We start from the raw sequence: 20,624 nt of genomic DNA, 5'->3' as shown, positions 1-20,624 counted from the left end.
AGTACATCTAACATGGTATATGTACTGTATTTTCTTTTTTAAGCACTGATATAACAAACAGGGTCTTTCTTCAGTGTAATTGCTATTGTTCCTTGCAGATCTTAGACAGTGGAACATGTGGACGAGGAACAGGTTTTGCTTTGAGCAAATTTCTTCTTATTTTCACAGAAAATGAATTGATTAGGAGTCTAATGTTGCTTTCCTTTTAAGAGTAGGTAACTTTTCTTCTACCAGAGAGAGATAATTCAGACTTTCAAGTTTTATTGCTGTTCAAACTGTATTTTAAGTACTGATGAAAATTCCAGGGTGAATCTTAAAATCCAAGGGCTCCTTTTGTGGAAGTAATTACTTGCTAAAAACGATTTCAGTTTCCTCCAGCTCATAAAGCAAAACAACATAATATTTTCTAACAATGCCAAAATTATTTTTTCATGATGTACAATGGAAATCTTAAAATCATTTTTTTCCTAAATCATCAGAACCTATGCCAATGTGCCTGTTTTCTAGCTGTATTATTTTATACTCTATTAAGAATTATTCCTGTTGTGGGGTGGGTGGAGGGGGGAGGGATAGCATTAGGAGATATACCTAATGTAAATGATGAGTTAGTGGGTGCAGCACACCAACATGGCACATGTATACATATGTAACAAACCTGCACATTGTGCACATGTACCCTAGAACATGAAGTATAATAAAAAATATACATATAAGTACTCTACAAAAAAAAAAGAACTATTCCTTCAACCTTATTATTTATCTTTCCTACTCTTTAGTTATTCTTTTACTTTAACTAGAAACAAGTTTTAAAACATAACATTGCAAAAATAAATGCTAGCTCTTTAGTAAATATTCTAGTCTCAAAAGTAAATTTAATTTCTTCCGTATATACATTTCACAAAAAGAGAAAAGGTTATTGTTTTGGACAATAAATTTGCTAGTAATGTACTATATCTTTTCTCTGAATGCCCCTTTTTCTTTTGATATCTACCTAAAGTAATACTAAAAATGGTTTCCTTGTTATAGTTACCCTGTATTGATTACTACTGAATATATTTTCCATATGTCTTAGGAAAAATAATCCCATACTGTATTAAGTCTTTTAAAACAATCTGCATTTTATATTCTACTTCTACTTTTAATTGTTTTAAATACATCTCCATATGAGGCTAGAACCAGAAGTTACAATCTTTGACAGTGTCTGGAAGTTTTAAACCAGTGCCAGGGAAACGATGGCAAAGAACATTTACACTCCTGGCTAGTATCTGTGTCATTTTCTGCTCAACAAAAAGCCTAGTTTGATTGACTAAATATTTGGTAATATTAAGGATTTATTGTTAGCTATACTTTCATTTATATGTTAATGTTTTAATTGAATTTATGTATTTTTTAAATTGATAAAATGGTATCATATACATCACGATGTTTTGAAGTATATATACAAGTTTATATGTTTCATGAAACAGTGATAACTACATGAGATAATGCTGATATTAATTAGCTAGAGTTATTACAACAACTGTCTTAGCGTTGTTCTATAATACAATATATTGTTATTAACTATAATTACCACTGAGTGTATCTTTTGGAAATGCAAACTAAAATATTTACAGATTAAATGATATCATCTGAAATTTACTTCAAAATTAGCTAAGGGTAGAGAATGGTGGAGATGTAGATGAAATAAAATTGAACATAATTTGTTGATTGTTGGACTTAGAGATTAACCACATTGGATTTTATTGTAGTCTTATATTACATTTCCATATGTTTAAATTTTCCATAATAAAATTGTATAATTACTGTCTGTTTTTCATGTTCACAGTGAAACAGCGGTATGCAAAACTTCATCAATAGTGAAAAAGCTAGCAAAACTAATAATTTAGCTGTCTTTGTGAGACAAGACAAAGATTTAAGCAAGGAAGTAGTAAAGAATAAAATGTAGTATATCTGTTCTTTTATGGTGGAAAATGGCCATTAGTGAATTTTAATTTTGGTTACATAAACTCATTGATAGTAAAACTACTATGAACCTTTTATAATATTTTAATAGACAGTTCTAACTTTATAAATAGTTTATAAAAGTTATATAAAACAAGCATACCTGGGAAATAAAAGAAAAAAATTATTTAGGAAAACAAAAATAATTTCAGAATAGAAGAGAGAAGTAATGGTTTGTTTTGTTTGGTTTTCAATGTTCTCCTGTGTGGTTCTCAAAATAATGTCAGTGGGACCCTCATGATCTCAAAGATTCTTTCAGGGGGGGTCCACAATTCAAGACTATTTTAATAGTAATGCAAAGGCAGAATTTGCCTTTTTCACGCTCATCCATTTATGAATATACAATATAGTTTTTCAGAGGTTATTTAATGTGTGACTTCACGAGAGATTTGATACAGAAGTAGCTGTGAAAATTCAACTGGCTTCTGTTAAGTCCAAATTAAGCCGATTTACAAAAACTTAAAACAGCATTCCCCTTCTCATAAATTTTGCTTATAAAATAGTTATTTTTAATAAAATATTTATTTTAACATGGAACAAGTTTATTATTTTAAATGTGTTAATAAATATTTTTAATTCTCAATTTTAACTTATAATATGGAAAATATACTATTTTTATATAGCTGTAACATATATAAAGAAAAACTGCTTGAGATACTCAGTAATATTAAAGAGGATATATGTTTCCACAAACCAAAAGCTTGAAAGCCACTGCTATAACAATATCTACAGTGAATTTTTTTTTCAAAAAGGAAATATACTTTTTTCTCATTATTAAAAAACGTATATAGCATAAAGTAAACTGTTTCTGTAACTCATAGTGGATACATTTTTAAATATTTATTCATTGATGATCATTCATTTATCATCCATGGTGTGACTTAAATTTTGTTGGGTGCTAGATTAATAGAATGAACACAACAAAGACCCAGATTTTTAATGTACTAACAATTTAGTAGGAGGACCTGAAATATAAGTAATTATTACTACAAAATTTTAGGAACAACTGAGACAACAGTCAAGGAATTTATACAGTTATTGTTCATACCCATAACTATGTATGTGTGTGTATACACACACAGCTATACAGGTGCACCATGATTTATAATTTTTAATGTACCTAGAGAGAAACACAGGCATGTAATCTTCTATTAAGTGGTTCACAATTTTTAGAAAATATATCCTTTAACTTTTAACCTGTTAACTTCAAAGATATAAGTGTTTATCAACAACTGTACAATAGTTTTGAAAGTCCTCAGCAAAACACAAGGCAACAGAGTGGAGAGAATAGGTAATAAGTTTTGGAATTATAAATACCTGTGTTGAAATTCAGCTCTAACACATGTAAATTTTGAGAATAAGTTTGTTCATCTGTAAATAAAATGAACTCCGTGTATCTCATAATTGTAAGTGAACCTAACACAAAGTATTGTACTTACTGTATGCTCAACAAATGTTATTTCCTCTTCTCTTAAAGAGAAATGAACAGAAAAAAAAAAAAAGAACAAAATGTGATGCTCAAAAAAATTAGTCTCCTTTTATTTCTTATTTGAAACTCCATCTTATGGCTTCAGAAACACAGCTGTTTGAAACAAGCCAAAGAAATTCTTCTGGCTTTTAAGAAAGGCATTTGCTATGTACAGTTCTATAATGGACTGGCTACATCTGCAAGGCTAGAAAGACTTAGCAATTATAATAGTGAAGAACACTAAAAATGTTGTTAAGTTTGAAAAGATAGCATTGTCTTCTTAGGAAATAGGGGCTCATTTTCTGTTCTGCATTAGTCACCATCTTTATGAGTTTTTAGAAACAGAGACAAATTATAACAGAGCTCATTGGATCCTAGTTGGCAGTAGTACCACATGTGGATAACTTTATATTATTATTATTATCATTATTTTAACAGTTTTGTTGGATATAGCTTACATATCATAAATATCTATTGTTAGTGTACAAATCAATGACTTTAATACATTTACAGAGTTGTGCAATCATCACCACAATCCTGTTTTAGAGATTTCCATCTTTGCAAAAAACTCCTTTGAGGCCATTAGCAATCTCTGCTTCCAACATCCCTCATCCAAAAACTAACTACTGATTTACTTTTTGTCTCTGTAAGTTTGCCTTTTCCAGGCATTTCATATAAATTGGATCATTCAATGTAGAGTTTTGGTGTCTGATTTCTCTCATTGACCAGTTTTTTAGGTTACTAGTTTTTAGGTTAGTTGTAGCATGTGCCACTGGTTTGCTCCTTTTTATTGCTAAATATGTCTCATTGTTTAAAAAGTCAACATTTTGTTTTTCTGTGAGATTTTTCCCCATATTTTAAATAATATTTGTATGCTCGTTTTAGTATAGATATATAATATGTAATTTTTGTTGGGTAGTTTACTAGACATAAAATTTGTGGGTTGTATGATAAGTTTCTGTCTAACTACTTAAGAAACTGCCACATAGTCAAGGTGAGTGTGTCATTTTGTGTTCTTGCCAGCAATGTTTCATGATTTAGTTTGCTTTAAGTAATTGTATGTTGATATTCATGAGCGATATTATTCTGTAGATTTGTTTTCTTGTGATATCTTTGAGTAATCTCATAATACTGACCATGTAGAATGTGTTGGGAAGTATTTCTGGCTCTGTTTTTCTATAGAGTTTGTGAAGAATTAGTAGTATTCATTTTTTGAATATTTGGTAGAATCCACCAATGAAGTCACCTGGCCTAAGCATTCTTTTGCAGTAAGAAGACATCCAGTTACTAATTCAATGCCTTTGTTTGTTATAAGACTATTTAAATGTTCTCTTTCTTCTTGAATCAATTTTGGTAATTTGAGTCTTTCTAAAAGTGTATTCATTTCACCTATGTTTTATAATTATTGTCACAAATGTATTCATAATACTTTATTCTTTTCACTCCTCTTAGGTCACACAGTGAAGCCCTTTTTTATTCCTAATTTTTATTATGGTGTCTTCAATTTTTTCTCAGTAAAGCTAGTTGAAGATTTGTCAATTTTGCCAATCTTTTCAAAGACTCAACTTTTGCTTTTATTGATTTTTTCTCCATTATTTTTTTTTGTGTTCTATTTTACTGATTTCTGGTCTACATATCATCTATTTCTTTTCTTTCATTTATTTTTTAGTTAGCTTTTTTCTCCTAGATTCTTAAGGTGAAAAATTAATTAGTTGGAGAGCTTTCTTGTTTTCTGACATAGACATTTAAAACAAAGTATTTTCCTTTAAGGACTGTTTTACTGCATCCCATGCATTTTTTTTTTCATTTTTATTCAGTTCAAAAGATTTCTTAATTCCCTTGTAATTTCTTCTTTTACCTATTGTTTATTTAGAAACATGCTTTTACATTCCCTAATGTTTGGGGATTTTTCCAGTCTCTTTCTGTTCTTGATGTTTAACTTAGTTTCATTGTAGTTGGAAAACCTATTTGTACCTATTTTTTTATGATTTCATTATTTTGACTTCATTAAGATTTGCAAAACTTTGTTGATAAATTTGTATATAAAATGGAGAGACATTCAAAGCACAAGCAGTTTGTGAGTCTGACAGTTTCCAAGTATGACTATGATTTTACTTTCCACTGAAACTTCTCTCTGTGCTGCACATCTGTGTAACCTTCTTTTGGTTAAATTTGTGTGAACAGTTTGGGCTCTCTCTGGTTTCTGCCAAACGTGCACTCAGCCTCCATTTACCCAGGGATATATTGAGAACTTATTAAATCTATTTATGGATGTCCCAATTCCTAGTCTCCCAGTTTAACCCCCAAATAATTTGCAAGTCTACCACTTGTTTCATCCCCTCCAGCAATAAAGCTTCTGGTTTTCATACCCTGCCCTGTCCAATTGAGCTATCATGACAACTGAGCTGGGGATGGAAGCAGCCCAAGCCAATCACGACCAATATTCCCACTTGATATGGTTTGACTGTGCCCCCCACCCAAATGTCATCTTGAATACCCACGTGTTGTAGGAGGCACCCAGTGGGAGGTATATGAGTCATGGGGGAAAGTTTTTCTCGTGCTGTTCTCATGATAGTGAATAAGTCTCATGAGATCTGATGGTTTTATAAGGAGGAGTTTCCCTGCACAAGCTCTCTCTTTGCCTTCCGCCATCCACTGAGGTGTGACTTTTTGCCTTTCGCCATTATTGTGAGGCTTTCCCAGCCACGTGGAACTGTAAGTCCATTATAAACCTCTTTCTTTGGAAATTGCCCCGTTTGGGTATGTCTTTATCAGCAGTGTGAAAACAGACTAATACACTAGTGTTCTTACTTGAAGATCAGTAGCTTCTCATGAACAAATGCTGCTCAGTTTGTTATAAACTTTTGTTTAATTTCCAAAATGCTGAAATGGTTGGTTGTTTTTTAACATTTTGTCCAGCTATACAACTCATTTTTTGGGAGAAAATTTTATTTATTTTATTTTGTGATCTTTCTATTTAATTATAATTTTGGCAGCTTTTATAATGTATTTCCTGAAATAGTAATAAAAACACCATATTTCTCTGAATTTTTTTAGTCATTCTCAAAATTGTTTTGATTGTACAATTTTTTTATACTTAAATATTTAAAGTATTACATATAAAATAAAACACAGGTAATGAATGAATTTTGTTTTGGCATAAGATTCTATAAATGATGGTTTCTAAATATTCCATTATAGTATTGATTTCATGTGCATAAAAAAGAAAGCTGCAGGCCTAATGTACCTCTTTCTAATATACCAGCCAGAATTACTCATCTGACAACCTAATAACAATTCTAAATAATTGAATCAGACTGAAAGAGACAACAATATTCTGAGAGATCTCAGAAATCTGAAGAAAATAGTTCAGATATCTTATCAATGTTTCATAAATGAGTCCATTAAGTTTCTGAGGAAGATTGTGACATTCTTAGAATCCTAAAGAAAGTTGACAATTAGCCATGATTAAACTCACAGACTGTGTCCTCATCCTGTTATAGAATTCTTAACCTCTCCTTGCCTTCATTGCTACTCAGTGGTAAAGTTTTTCTACCTAAAATTTTAAAAATCTGAGTAGAAGTGATTAAGAACAGCTTTTAAAAAAGACAAAAATAGCTAGTCAGACTTTCCATTTTCTTGTATTTATCAATGGAATTTCCACCACTGGCAATATGTGAAAACATTGAGTTGATTATGTATTCATTTTGCAGGGAAGGTACATATATGCATACATACAAATAAACACAGCAATAAGCCCTCTGTCAAATATAGGGGAAGATTTTTTGAATTAAATTTATTACACTTGTAATATTGATCTTATTTGCGTAAATTTATTAGTCCCACTATGCAACCAAGTAAATTATACATGCAGAAATCTAAAGAAAATAGTGATAATCATAAATATTTAGGGGACATGAAATATAAAAATAAATATATTACTTACTTTGTAGTTAAAGGTTTTCTATTTTTTTCTGAAATAACTTGAAAGTATGATTATTTCTTCCAAATACAAATATTCTCCTCTTTTTTCCTTGATTATAAGTGTTTATAATGAAAATCTACAAACCTAAAATAGAAGTTATTCAGAGATTTATATTCAGACTATAGATGAAATGTGGTAAGAATAGTTCTATATATCCTATTGACAGTTCTCAAAGATATAATATTGTGATCAGCAGATTAGTTTTAAAAAAGCAGCTACAACAAAATTCTCATGTTCTACCTAAATAATTAAAAATACTATAAACACAATTTGTCCACCTTCTGTAACTGTTAAATCTATTTTAAATAATGTGAACTAACAGAAAGAGGAGTCACAATAAATAAAGAACTATCTCCTACTATAAACAAGTAGATATGTAATATTGAATATGGAATCAGCCTTGAGAAGATGTTTAAGGAACGTCCAAAATATCCTTTTCCTTTTACTCTCTAATTTTACTTCTGTAAATATATTGTAAGGGAATAATAAACTATAAGGCAGCATTTTTTGATAGGTATGGGAAAAGTCTGTGGTATAGTCCTTGCTTAAAGAACTTACCACTTGAAGTGGAGCTAATGTACCTGAAACAATGAACACATGAAGCTATATGTTGAAAATTAAAATACGTTTCATAAACTATGTGTACATATATTAACATGTACAAATTTTTGCAATGCTCTTTGTTCAAATAATTTTACCAATGGAATATAGAGAACACATATTTCCCCATTTTCTCATGAATATTTTTGTTACTCTGCTTTCCTTTATAGCTAGAGATCTCAAAGGCAAATGTCCCCCTAGCTTTCAGCTTACAGTAGCTAAATGATAAATGCATGTATCATTCTCAGCCTTATTCTTCTATGTATACTTATAAATGTATATATTTGCATGTATGTATATATAATAAAAAAAATATTGTAATATGTAAAATATTTCCTATAAAATATGGTAGTGGTAAAAATTACAAAGCTAAAAATAGAAGCCATAATTTTACAATTTATATTTTTTCCTTTACTTCCTGCCTTTTTTATACACATGTGCACACACACTAAAAGTTGAAAGTACATTGTAATATAGTTCAGATACATATCTTTAATATGGTATAAATTGCCCAGTAAATACATTTTCCTTTTACCTCAAAAGCTCTTCACAAACATAAATGTAATGACTGGATTTTATTACATTGTATAGATGTTTGATTATTTACTTCAACCACTTTCTAATTGATTGGCATTTATGTCTTCTCCCCCTTTCCATTATTATATAAACAATGCTGCAATGAAAAAATGCTGCCTTATTGTTTATTATTCCCTTAGAATATATTTACAGAAGTAAAATCAGTGAGTAAAAGGAAAAGGATATTTTAGACGTTCCTTAAACATCTTCTCAAATTTCTTATCAGAAAAGTTCTACTACTTTGCACTCCCAAACTAAGAAATTGTTTTTCATTCATTTTCCACTATGGAAATTTTAAATCATATAATTGTCACAAAAAGATATTGTAACTTAGTTCAGAAGCCAAATTTTATATCATTTTGCTCTAAGTATTATTTCTTTGGTTAGTTATCAGGTTGATATTTTGTCCAATACTTAATAATTTAATTGCCTCCTAATCATCCTGGTGGTGAGGGACAGATTCCTGCCTGTCCTGGGGTTATGGCGAGGGCTGAGCACATTGCACCTGACACTGGACAGATGACATCAACAGCAGCTTATTAGTCACATATGCTCAAAGTTTGGGACAACAGGACACCACACATGACACAGAGCCACACGGGGTTGTACTGGGGAACACTGAACAACCAGAGCCTGTGCAAGGCTGGGTTTTTAGTATCAGAAGGTTGGAGCGCCCCTAGGTCCTACAGGGAAACTTGGTTGGCTCCGCTGAATAGTTCCTCAGACTGGCAGGAAACGGAAATTCCTGACCCCCTTGATAAAGAGGATTTTTCAGCGAGGGAACCTGATCCATTAGAGCAGAGTTGGGGTTGTGGGGGAGGGGGTGGGATGGGAGGGAGCTTGTGGTCCGACCCTCGTTATTTTATCAGAAAATTAGGCAGCATCTAATATTGAGTCTTAACTATAACCTTTAGACCACAATTAGCTCTGTTTCTTTCCTTTCAGTGACTTATCTACTTAATATGCAGGATAATAGACTATTTTTATTTTGTTTATTTTGTTTTGCTGCAACACAGAGTATATGAAAGGGACCAGAGTATATAAAAAGCTAGGGCCAGCATATGTTGGGCCCAGTAGACAAATAAATAGTCTAAGTTTAATTTGATAGGGAAGATTGGCATCTTGAAATCATTGAAAATATAGCTTCGCTTATGAGGTCTTTTAAAAAAATTTGTTTTGTTTGCTTCAAAGTTGAATTCTGAAGGAAGCTTAATCATAATGAATGAATAAGATACACGAAAGTTTGAATAAATAGGTTGGATCACCTTTGCTTGTGAGTCGACTGCTGCTCTCAAATGCGGTATGGTAAATAAAGAGGTACTGAGGCAAAATATGGTGAGCTACTCCATGTGATTTGGATAAGTTATGGCTAAGAGTCACTTAACATTTCTCCAATATCAATTATATGAACATTTTATGAGAAAACTAATTTTTTTCAGATCAGCCAATTCTTAAAATAGAAAGAGTTAAAACAATTATGCCATCTCTTCTGTTTCTCGTAGAAGACCAAAAGAAAGCAAAGCTGTCACCCTCAGGACAAGTGTGTTCTACCCTAACTGCTGGAACTAAACAGATCCTACAAAGTGGGCCTTAACACTGAATTTCTCCTTTCCCATATAAAATGGCTTTTTCTATCTTATTATTTTGATAGTGCAATTACATAGTATTCATTTCCTTTTTTTTCCTCTTTTTTTTTCTTTTTCTTTTTATTTATTTATTTATTTATATATTTATTTATTTATTTATTTTTTGAGACGGAGCCTTACTCTGTTGCCCAGCCCAGGCTAGAGTGCAGTGGCACAATCTCGGCCCACTGCAACCTCTGCCACCCAGGTTCAAGTGATTCTCCTGCCTCAGCCTCCCGAATAGCTGGGATTACAGGTGCCTGCCACCACGCCTGGCTAATTTTTGTAGTTTTTTAGTAGAGACAGGGTTTCATCATCTTGGCCAGGTTGGTCTTGAACTCCTGACCTCGTGATTAACCTGCCTCAGCCTCCCAGAGTGTTCACTTTTTCATTGTAAGCCTTGTTTAGGAATATATTGAGCATAAAGCTATGGAAATAGAGTAAAGCTCAGATTGAATCTCTTTTGAAATCACAATTCTTCCTGGTAAATTCTGGTGAAAACATGGATTTATTTACTCAGTAACAAAGGAAGTTTTTATTCTCAGGGTGAGTTTCACAGAAACATTATCATTTCTCCTGACAGGTTGCTTGGATATTGTGTTCCTGCTAAGGAAGTGACATTATAGACTTTGCTTCCAGCTGGAGGTAGCTTAGCACATTTTCTTATCCACTCTTAATAAAATAAAATTAAAGGAATGAATAATTGATTACATGAGAGTGAAGACATTCACAATATTCAAGGATAGGAGGATAGATGGTAATATTAATGTGAAACGTAGGCATATAAATGTAAAATGTATGTGAACTGGCAGTAGAAAAATAAGCAAGGAGAAGTGGGATTCAATAAAGGAGTAAGGATTTATATTGATTTTCTAGAATATTTTCTTGGCAGTTGGAGTGATGATCAAAGGTAGAAAGAACAAGGATGTGAAAGTCAAGAGAAAAACAATGAGTTATCAGCTTTTTTGTATGCTGGACAACCTACAGCAAGTTTCTAACTCTCCTTAGCAGTCTCAGCTGCTTTGTCGTAAAACTGGTATGAATAGTACATAACTCAAAATGTTGTGGAGGTGGTTAAAGAAAGGCAATGCAAAAAAAAGCTACGGGATAGTGTCAGACACATAGGAGACACTTGGCAAGTGTTACTCTTTTCTTCCATCCCTGAAGACAATGCTGAAGAGATTGTGAAAAATCAAATACACTTAACGTAAAATAATATTGGCACAAACAACAAAAATCAAATAAAATCCATCTGTTCAAAGTCATGTGTTTTGAGATGTTTTGACAAAAGATCAATACATCCTATAGAATAGAAAATTAGATGAAAATAAACAAAAGCAGCTCACTTTTTGCTTAAAGCATAATTTCAATGGGATGTTTGAATATTTTTAGCCCAGTTATTAACACCATGAAATACATTTTTGTCCATTCCAGATAGTAGTAATTATTTTTAATACAGTAACGAAAATAACCAAAAATAACTATACTAAATGACTCTTCAGTGAAAAATTAGCCCCTGATATATATAGGAAAGTAGAAGCTGTTGAATTATATTGAATATCTCCTTCACCAAATGCAAATTGATTTTGATGAGAACAGGTTCAGCCTGTAGTGTAAAAATAATTTGGCATCTGGATTTTATTTATGTACCTAAAATGACTCAGCAAATTGAGAACTTTTCTCTCTAAATCAGTTTTCAACTCCCTCCAAAATATAGGTTAGTATAATAGTTATTACATAATCAGACATATATGGCACTTTGTTCTATACAGATATACATACCAAGATATAGAAATATTAAGCCAATTACTAATTCATTTAACAGATATGTATGCAATTCATATTTGGATTATAATGCTAAAAGCTATAATATTAAAAGATGTAATAATCTCATCTTTATAATGTTGGAAAAATATAGATATAAACATACATAAAAGTATATGCAGTAATAGAAAAATGGAAATTATACTGACAAAACCAATGTAATGTTTCCTAACTAATTAGTTGCAGCTACTGCAGATTAAACCATGTAGTATAACTTGTGGGCTGCCTAAGCCAAAAGCATTTCCTCTGCTTAGTCTTGACTGAGAAATGCTGGCTTCCAACACCTTTTTTCATATCTTGGTACTTTCTCTTTTATTATTTGGTTGCAAATTCTCCCATCACTCTTCTCTAAAATTGAATGGGGAAAGGAGGGACTGGAGTGTGCTACTGTCAAACCTATGCCTTCTTATTCTAAACCAAGTGAACTGGCATAAACCAAACAGGAGACTCACTGCCAAGTCACTTGTTTGGAGAAAGAATATGTGCTTCACTCCAGATTTCCCTCATATTAGCTGTGTAGCCTGGAGTTTTGAACCTCTCAAAGCTTCATTTCCTCACATGCAAAATACAGGGCTTTTTTTTTTTTTCCGTTTGCTCTTTTATTTTAAAATCCAATGAGATAATGTAATTTTAAAGGCATTTTCTAAGAATAGAATACAATATGCATATACTATCTTACCCAGCCTATTTCCCTTCTTTCCTACCCTCTATCACTACTCGATCATTGTTGTAACTACTATAAACACAAATGTCCTGCACATTTTGCTACCAAAATAATGTATACATATGTTGTGTGCACAACAAATTTCTGAGTATGATTTTTATCCTTGTATTAGTTTTCTATCACTGCATAACAAATTTAATGAGTTAAAACAACAGATATTCACCATCATCATTTTCATGGGTCAATAATCCAGGCATGGCTTCAGTGGGTTCCCTGATCATGAATTTATGAACTATAATCTATGTTAGTTGTGCTGTATCCCTTTCTGGAGCTTGGGAGACCTCTTCCAAACTCATGTGGTTGTCGGTAGGATTCAGTTTCTTGTAGATGTGGAACTGAATTCCCCATACGGTTGCTGTCAGGCAGGGGCCACTGACCCCAAGTGGTCTCCCTCAATTTATTGCTATGAGGTCCACTAACATGTGACAGCTTAGTTCTTGAAGGCCAGGGGGAAATCTCTTACTCTAGCCTCTTAAGATGGAATCCAATATAAAATAATTATGGTAGTGGCTATCTATCACCTTTGCCAGATCTTATTGATTAGAAGCATGTCACAAGTTCTGCCTTCACTCAAAGGGAAGGGATTATACCAGGAAGTGGCTCATTGGAAATCATGATAGAGTATTTCTGCCACAATCCCATATTAAGTCAAGAAATCCAACAAAAGACTCTATATTTAATTTTGAATCAGAATAGTATTTTTCTTCCTACTTACATTTTATAAAAGGAAAACTGACATTTATTTTGTCAAGTGCGTCATAGCTTTACACTAACATAAGTTTACACCATTTTATTTCCATCATCATTGTAGAGTTTCTTAAGTGTCTCTCAAAAAAACAATTTTCTTTAACACACAAAGTGAATGACCTCACCCCACGTCCTGGCCTGCCATCAATTTAGTATCAAGGCCAAACCTATAAAGTGACCCTATTTTCCAGGTTTGTGACGTCTAGCCTCATATCAAACAATCATTTTGTTTTGGACCCTAAGTACTGCTAAATGAAATAAATTTCCTTTTCATTGCCTTTTATAGAAGAATCTGGCAAACTCTTCAGATGTAGTCTTTATGCTTCTAATTTTGCAATTGTCTTATATAAGCTAAAATGAAGGAAAAAGAAAATCTTTATGTCATTACATGAATGAAGAATGCATTTGTGAATGTGGCAGTCCTGACAAATTTTCTTGGTAGGAATTATTCCAAGTCTATAAGGAGGAGAAAATCCTATGTGCTTTGAGTAAAATTACTTTAACAGCATACATCATCTGTCATTTGAAAAGTGTGTTCTACAGAGCCAGAATACCAGTGTCGTTTTTGTGTATTTTTTAACTTGTCTTCCTTATTTCCCATGCCAATGGTCATTTCAGTCATATGGCAGGCCATCTTGGACTCATCTCATGCAATATACTGTGAATATGGAAAGGCTTTTGTACAGTCTTTGAACTGTACATAACATTTTAATATTAATATTATTTAGATTACATTAGAAAAGAGGTGTGAATGCAAGTTCATGGAAATGTGAGATGAATTGTTCCTTCAAATTCTTCATGTACATAAAGGATATACATTTAAAACTGGAAACAGGCCAGTTGCAGTGACTCACGCCTGTAATCCGAGAAGTTTGGGAGGCCAAAGCAGGCATCACCTGAGGTCAGGAGTTTGATAACAGCTTGACCAACATGGCAACACCCCCTCTCTACCAAAAATACACAAAATTAGCTGAGCCTGGTGGCAGGAGCCTGTAATCCCAGCTACTTAGGAAGGCTGAGGCAGGAGAATCGCTTGAGCCTGGAGGCAGATGTTGCAGTGGGCCAAGACTGCACACTGCACTCCCGCCTGGGGGACAGAGCAAGACTCCATCTCAAAATAAAATAAAAAAATAAAATAAAACTACAAACAAAGGGATGCTGAACAGCAGTTTTCATGCCTGGAGCAATTGGCTGGATAAGAAAAAGCTAATGGGCATAAGTGAATTTATTATTGGAATACTCAGGATTAGAGTTGGATTAAACTTGGCATGAATGTGCTGTTTCCATTTTGATGTTGCTAAAAACTGTAAGGTATGGATTGTTATTAAGGTGGTTGATGTACATTGTTGTGTTTATAGGAACGTTTTTTAAATACTGACCAATAATTAAATAAATAATGAAAATTATTTAGGTCTTCATGTTTGAGAATTAATGAACAAACTGTTGCATTTCATAGGACAAAAAGGGAAATCATTATGAATTTTTGATATAATTTGGTTTACTTTCTTAAACACTTTTATGTATAATTTACAACACAGAGATAAGTAAGTGAAATAATATAAAATTAAATTCTCACAACCTTACTCAAGAGTGTAAGTAATGTGTAAACTACATAAAAATCAATTTAATGAACTATCCTTTGGGGACTTTTCTATTATTCTTGGAACTTTATAGGCATTATTATATGTATAATCTGTCTTCTTCTTTAGCCCCACTAATGATATAACTGAACTAAGCAATATATTTTTATTCTAGGATAGCTTTATTATAAAAAATCAACACAGTTGATTTAAACTATTCATAAGAAACAGTATGTTCATTAATACAAATTTTGCTTTCCCTTGATGCTTAAGTATAGGATATGAGAGTATTGAAATTAAACAAGTATTTTAATTTTATACAAATGCAGTGTTCTAATTATAACCTCATAATATTTTAATATATATTTTAATGTTGAAAATGAAAACATTCTTTGTGATACTTTAAAATACTGGAGCTTTCATTGTAACAGATTAATAAACACATAAAATTGGATTTAATCTGTAAATTTAAATGCAAATGTAAAGATTTTTCCTTAGTATGCTCATGTTTGTTTTGTGTGTAGTTTATTTTTAAAGTGACTCCAAAGTAGCATATTTATCAAATACTTATAATGTACGTAGAGACTTAAATTGTAATTCTAAGGTTAGTAGAGGTAATGCTTTTTCTTAATGGTTTTGCTACCTTTATCATTGAATTTCTCTTTTCTATAAAGATCCCAACCTTTGAAGGTTTTCTAAATTTTAAACTTCTCGGTAAGACTTTCTTAACCACAGATATGCTTATATATCATGAAATTACCACAACTTATGACTTTCTTTTTTAGTAAAGCACTTATGTTATCTGGAGTAACTATTGGTTTACATGTCTCTGTATGCTGTCGTACTGTGAACACAAGAACAAGACCATTTTCATGGCATCTGAAGTAGCATTTCATCAATGTTTTGAGATGAAACAAAAGCAGAGAGATGACATTATGTTGATAAAAATTTGTCAAAAGTTGAAAAACAATACTATACACATCACTTGTCAAGGATCATTTACTTCTAAGAATTTCAATTCAAAATTAATGTTGCTTCTTGAGTTTACAAAAAATTCCATTGGTATTCTGCTTTCTAGATTTGAGGAGTGGTGTTACATTTTTATAGAAATATTTTTATTCATTTTATCTATATTTGAAATAAAAAACATTACAGTGCAACTATAGAAATATGAAATCAAAATATCCAGATTTAATTCTTTAAAATTACATAAATTTAATTTCTTTTCATGACATTCAAATTAGGGTAGAAGCAGCTACTATAAAACAAACAAACAAATGTTATTTTCCCTGGGTCCATTTATTTTCTAATGTTCTATTCTACAAAAATTTTTAAATCTTCCTATGCAACTTAATTGTCTACATGAGAAACAATAGCAGATGGGCACATTGGCTCATACCTGTAATCCCAGAACTTTTGGAAGGCTGAAGTAAAAGGGTCACTTGAGTCTAGGAGGTTGAAAGCAGTCTGAGCAATATAGCCAGATTTGGTGTCTGCTAAAAATAAAAAACTTAGGTGGGCATGGTGGCACTTAGTAGTCCCAGCTACTGGGGAGGCTAAGGTGGGAGAATCCCTAAGCCCATGAGTTTGAGGCTGCAGTGAGCTATGATCACACCATTGTACTCAAGCAAGGGCAACAGAGTGAGATTTTGTCTCAAAACAAAAAACAATATAGCAATGTCAACAAGAGGAACAGTAATTGTTGAAAATTAACTATATGACTGAAATTGTTTCTATGTATATAGTCTCATTTCTCACAGGATCATTTTGACTGTATTATTCTATTTACCAAAGACATGAGGCTTGTGAAGTATACTTCAAAAGCATTTTTGAGTATTTGAATTCACTATTGTGAGACTATATATTATAAAATTAAATAATTATTGTGTCTGTGCTACTTTATTGAGACGGTTCTAATTACAGTTTCTCATCACTGATCCTTTACCACAGGGTTTGAGAATGTGCTTAGCTACTAGAAATCCAGTGACTCTGAGGACCCAACTACTTCACCTTCAAGACACTGTCATTTGCAGAATGAAACTAAAACCAAATTTTTAAAGTCCTTCATGCCAATGAATAGATTTTGAAGTTCCGCAACTACACTCTTTTGTTTGTTTTCTGTTTTTGTCTCCTATGTTGGCAAGGCTGGTCTTGAACTCCTGGCCTCAAGCAGTCCTCCTGCCTCGGCCTCCCAAAGTGCTGGGATTACAGGCATGAGCCACCACACTCAGCCTGCAACTACACTTTTAGCCATACCTTTATAAGGTATAGCAATCTTAAGTCTATTTGTGGATTCTGAGTTTTGATATGGACTTCCTGGGGGAAAAAAGTGTTTTTAAAGGTATTCAAATAGAAGGAAAGCCCCAAAATATGTGACTAAAGTATTAGTGTTATATATAGGATCTGTTCCCATATTTGTAACCCATTCGTTTCTATAGAAGGAATTCTGCAAAAGGATTTTCTTGTTTTATTTTTATAGAAATGTCAATCTTTCTAATTTTTATAGCTTAAAAAATCAAGATTGCTCAATAGTCACATTAGATTTAAAATAATTAACATGCATTGCTTTCATTAAAACAGGGGTTTTCAACCTTGGCTCTAGTGACATTTTGGCCTAGAGAATCCTAGGAAGATATCCTGTGCATTGTAGGATGTTTATCAGCATTCCTGGCCTCTACCCACTAAATGCCAGTAGCATCGTTCCATGTTGACAACCAAAAATGTTTCTAGACATGGACCAATATAACCTGGGAGGAAAAGTAACCCCCATTTGAAAGCCACTGCTTTAAAAGAAAAGGGTTCCTGCCTATAATTCTAGCACTGTGAGAGGCCGAGGCAGGAGGATTGCTTCAGCTCAGGAGTTTGAGGCCAGCTTGGACAACATAGTAAGACCTTGTCTCTACAAAAAAATAAAAAGAATAGAGCTATTCAAATATTCCATTATTTGTCATGATTAATATGTGTTTGTTTCTTGCCTTTCAAAATAATGATCTTAAAACTGCTATGCATTAAAGCATACTCATGCACCACATAATGTTTTGGTCAATGATGAAGCGTATATGCAACAATGTCCCATAAGATTACAGAACAGTACATTCACTGTATTTTTCTATGTTTAGGTATGTTTAGTCCTCTATATACTTGCTAATTTTTAGCCCTTTTTTTAAAAAACACAGAAACTAAAAATATCTACACTTATATTTATCTCAATTAGGTTTCTCATAATAATTATTCACCCTGGTCTTTTCATGTGGCTAATTCCAGAAGAACCTGTCCTGCAAAGTAAGAGGCAGTTTACTAAGATGTTCATCAGTCAAGAATAATTTTATTGTGTCTTGTAGTAAGTGTCAGGTTAATACACAAACAATGTTAGTTGATTAATTAAGGCTGAAAAATGAATAATAATTTAAAAATTACGAGCATGTTTTCACTTTATAAATTACACTTGTTTGTATGATTGGTTTGTGTCTTCTCAATTTTGAATAGTCATTACTGCTCTTCTGTAAGTAAAATGTTTCTTAATTTCATAAGTGAATTGTATGCTCTGGGAACACTCATAAAATTTTTACAAAATACCTAGTCAAAAATTGGCAAGTCCTGGGTATATTACTGAATATGGCTGAATTCAAAAAATTGCTTGTTAATATCAGGTCAATCATTGGAGAGTCTACCAAGATCTCAGAAAATCCTATTTTATATTATTGAAATCAGAATGACATACTTTGGTTTTGGTGTCCAGTTCCAATATTCATGTTATATTTAGCTTCTGGGTACCTGATCTACTTTTTGTTATCTCTATAACTTGTGATAACTATTGTCCCTTCTTAAATTAGTACTAATAATTTGCTAATTGTTTACTACAGGTAATGGATTAGGAATTAGAATTGTGGGTGGTAAAGAAATCCCTGGACATAGTGGAGAAATTGGAGCCTACATTGCCAAGATTCTTCCTGGGGGAAGTGCAGAACAGACAGGGAAACTTATGGAAGGTAAGAATAAGGAATTTTACAGTAAAATAAAATGAATGCACTCATATTAAATGCATATTAATTTAATATGCAAATGTTCTCACCATTCTCTGTGTAGGTAAACCTCTCTCCTTATGGTTAGTTGTGAAATTTTGGTATAGTAATGTAAAAGAAGATATGTCCACAAATATATTCATTTTATTTTCAATTGCATTGTCCTTTTGGCAGTTAGCTACAGAAGTATCTTGTTTAAGAAACACTGGTCAAAACTTTTTTACTGACTGGGGCAATTTTATTAAAAAACACTTGAGTTATCTATGATAGTGTTTCACAAACACCAAGAAAAAATACGTTGGAATTAGAGCTACAAAAAAAATTCAAATGATTCAGTACACGCTAAGGTTGGGTAAACAAGTATGGATGGCCCACAGGCTTTATCCATCTGCTGCCTGCTTCTGTAAACACTGTTTTATTGGAACACAGTCATGATCGTTAATTTACATATTGAGCCTGGGTGCTTTACCAAAACAATAGCAGAACTGCATTCATGACAGAGAATGTATGGTCTGCAGCATCTGAAATACTTACTCATGGCCCTGTACAGAAAACATTTGCCAACCCCTGTCCTAGGTGTGGTCTGTTTTTAAATACTAAATGCCTCAGTACCTCAAAAGTGTTTTAAAGTAATGATCATTAGAATAGGAGATAATGGGCCATAAAATATGTACTTAATCATTTTCATTCAGTAAAATATTGGACCTAGATTCTCAAAATACATAATGAAAATTTTTCATTGTCAATCAGATAATATGGTCATTTCCATTCTCCAGATTCTCTAACATAAATATAGTTCGCAAGGTTTTGGTGATTTTTTTTTATAATGAACATTGTCACAAAGTAAATGCAACCTTTTTATTTTCTCTCTATATATAATATTACTTGAAAAAAAGTTTTTCTGTCATTTCATAGTTTAATAAATTTTGTCTGCTGTTGCTTAAAAACTTTAATCATGTTAAAATTGACTCACTGTGATTTTCTCAAATTACATATATTGGAAACTTCCAAAAAATGTCCATGGACATTTTGATAGACTATTAGAATAAACACAAATTAGAAGCAGTATTTATTCATCACAGTGTTGTGCTGGAGCCAGGTTGCTCCATATCAATAAGACATTCTATACAAATCTCTTCCCAACTTCAAATTCAGTAACATCATGATGATAGCTTGAATTGGCTATAGTGGCAGCATTTACAACGTGGAAATAGGCAAATGCTATAACTCAAAACTTTATATTTGCTTGCTTGCTGAATTATTTACTTTCAGAATGCCAGCTTACCAGCACATCACCAAATAAATAACTAAAAGCATATTGTTGGCCGCGCGTGGTGGCTCACACCTGTAATCCCAGCACTTTGAGAGGCCGAGGTGGGCGGATTGCTTGAGACCAGCAGTTCAAGACTAGTCTGGCCAACATGGAGAAACCCTGTCTCTACAAAAAAAAAAAAATACAAAACTTACCCGGG

The 20,624-nt window shown here is 32.5% G+C and overlaps 1 protein-coding gene across 9 annotated transcripts in view; it reads left to right on the top strand.

Annotated features, from left to right (window-relative positions):
• LOC105475406 (piccolo presynaptic cytomatrix protein) overlaps positions 1-20,624 on the top strand; it is a 406,277-nt gene that overhangs the window by 259,135 nt on the left and 126,518 nt on the right. For all 9 annotated transcript variants that reach the window (XM_071094749.1, XM_024790856.2, XM_071094748.1 and 6 more), the window contains one exon: positions 18,994-19,119. In XM_071094749.1, coding sequence (XP_070950850.1) covers positions 18,994-19,119 — 126 coding nt within the window. The remainder of the gene's footprint in view (positions 1-18,993; positions 19,120-20,624) is intronic.

This window comes from Macaca nemestrina, chromosome 4 (genome assembly GCF_043159975.1).
Source record: "Macaca nemestrina isolate mMacNem1 chromosome 4, mMacNem.hap1, whole genome shotgun sequence".
Taxonomy (NCBI): domain Eukaryota; kingdom Metazoa; phylum Chordata; class Mammalia; order Primates; family Cercopithecidae; genus Macaca; species Macaca nemestrina.
The sequence above is the reverse complement of the archived record's forward strand: the minus strand, read 5'-3'. Positions and strand labels throughout refer to the sequence as shown.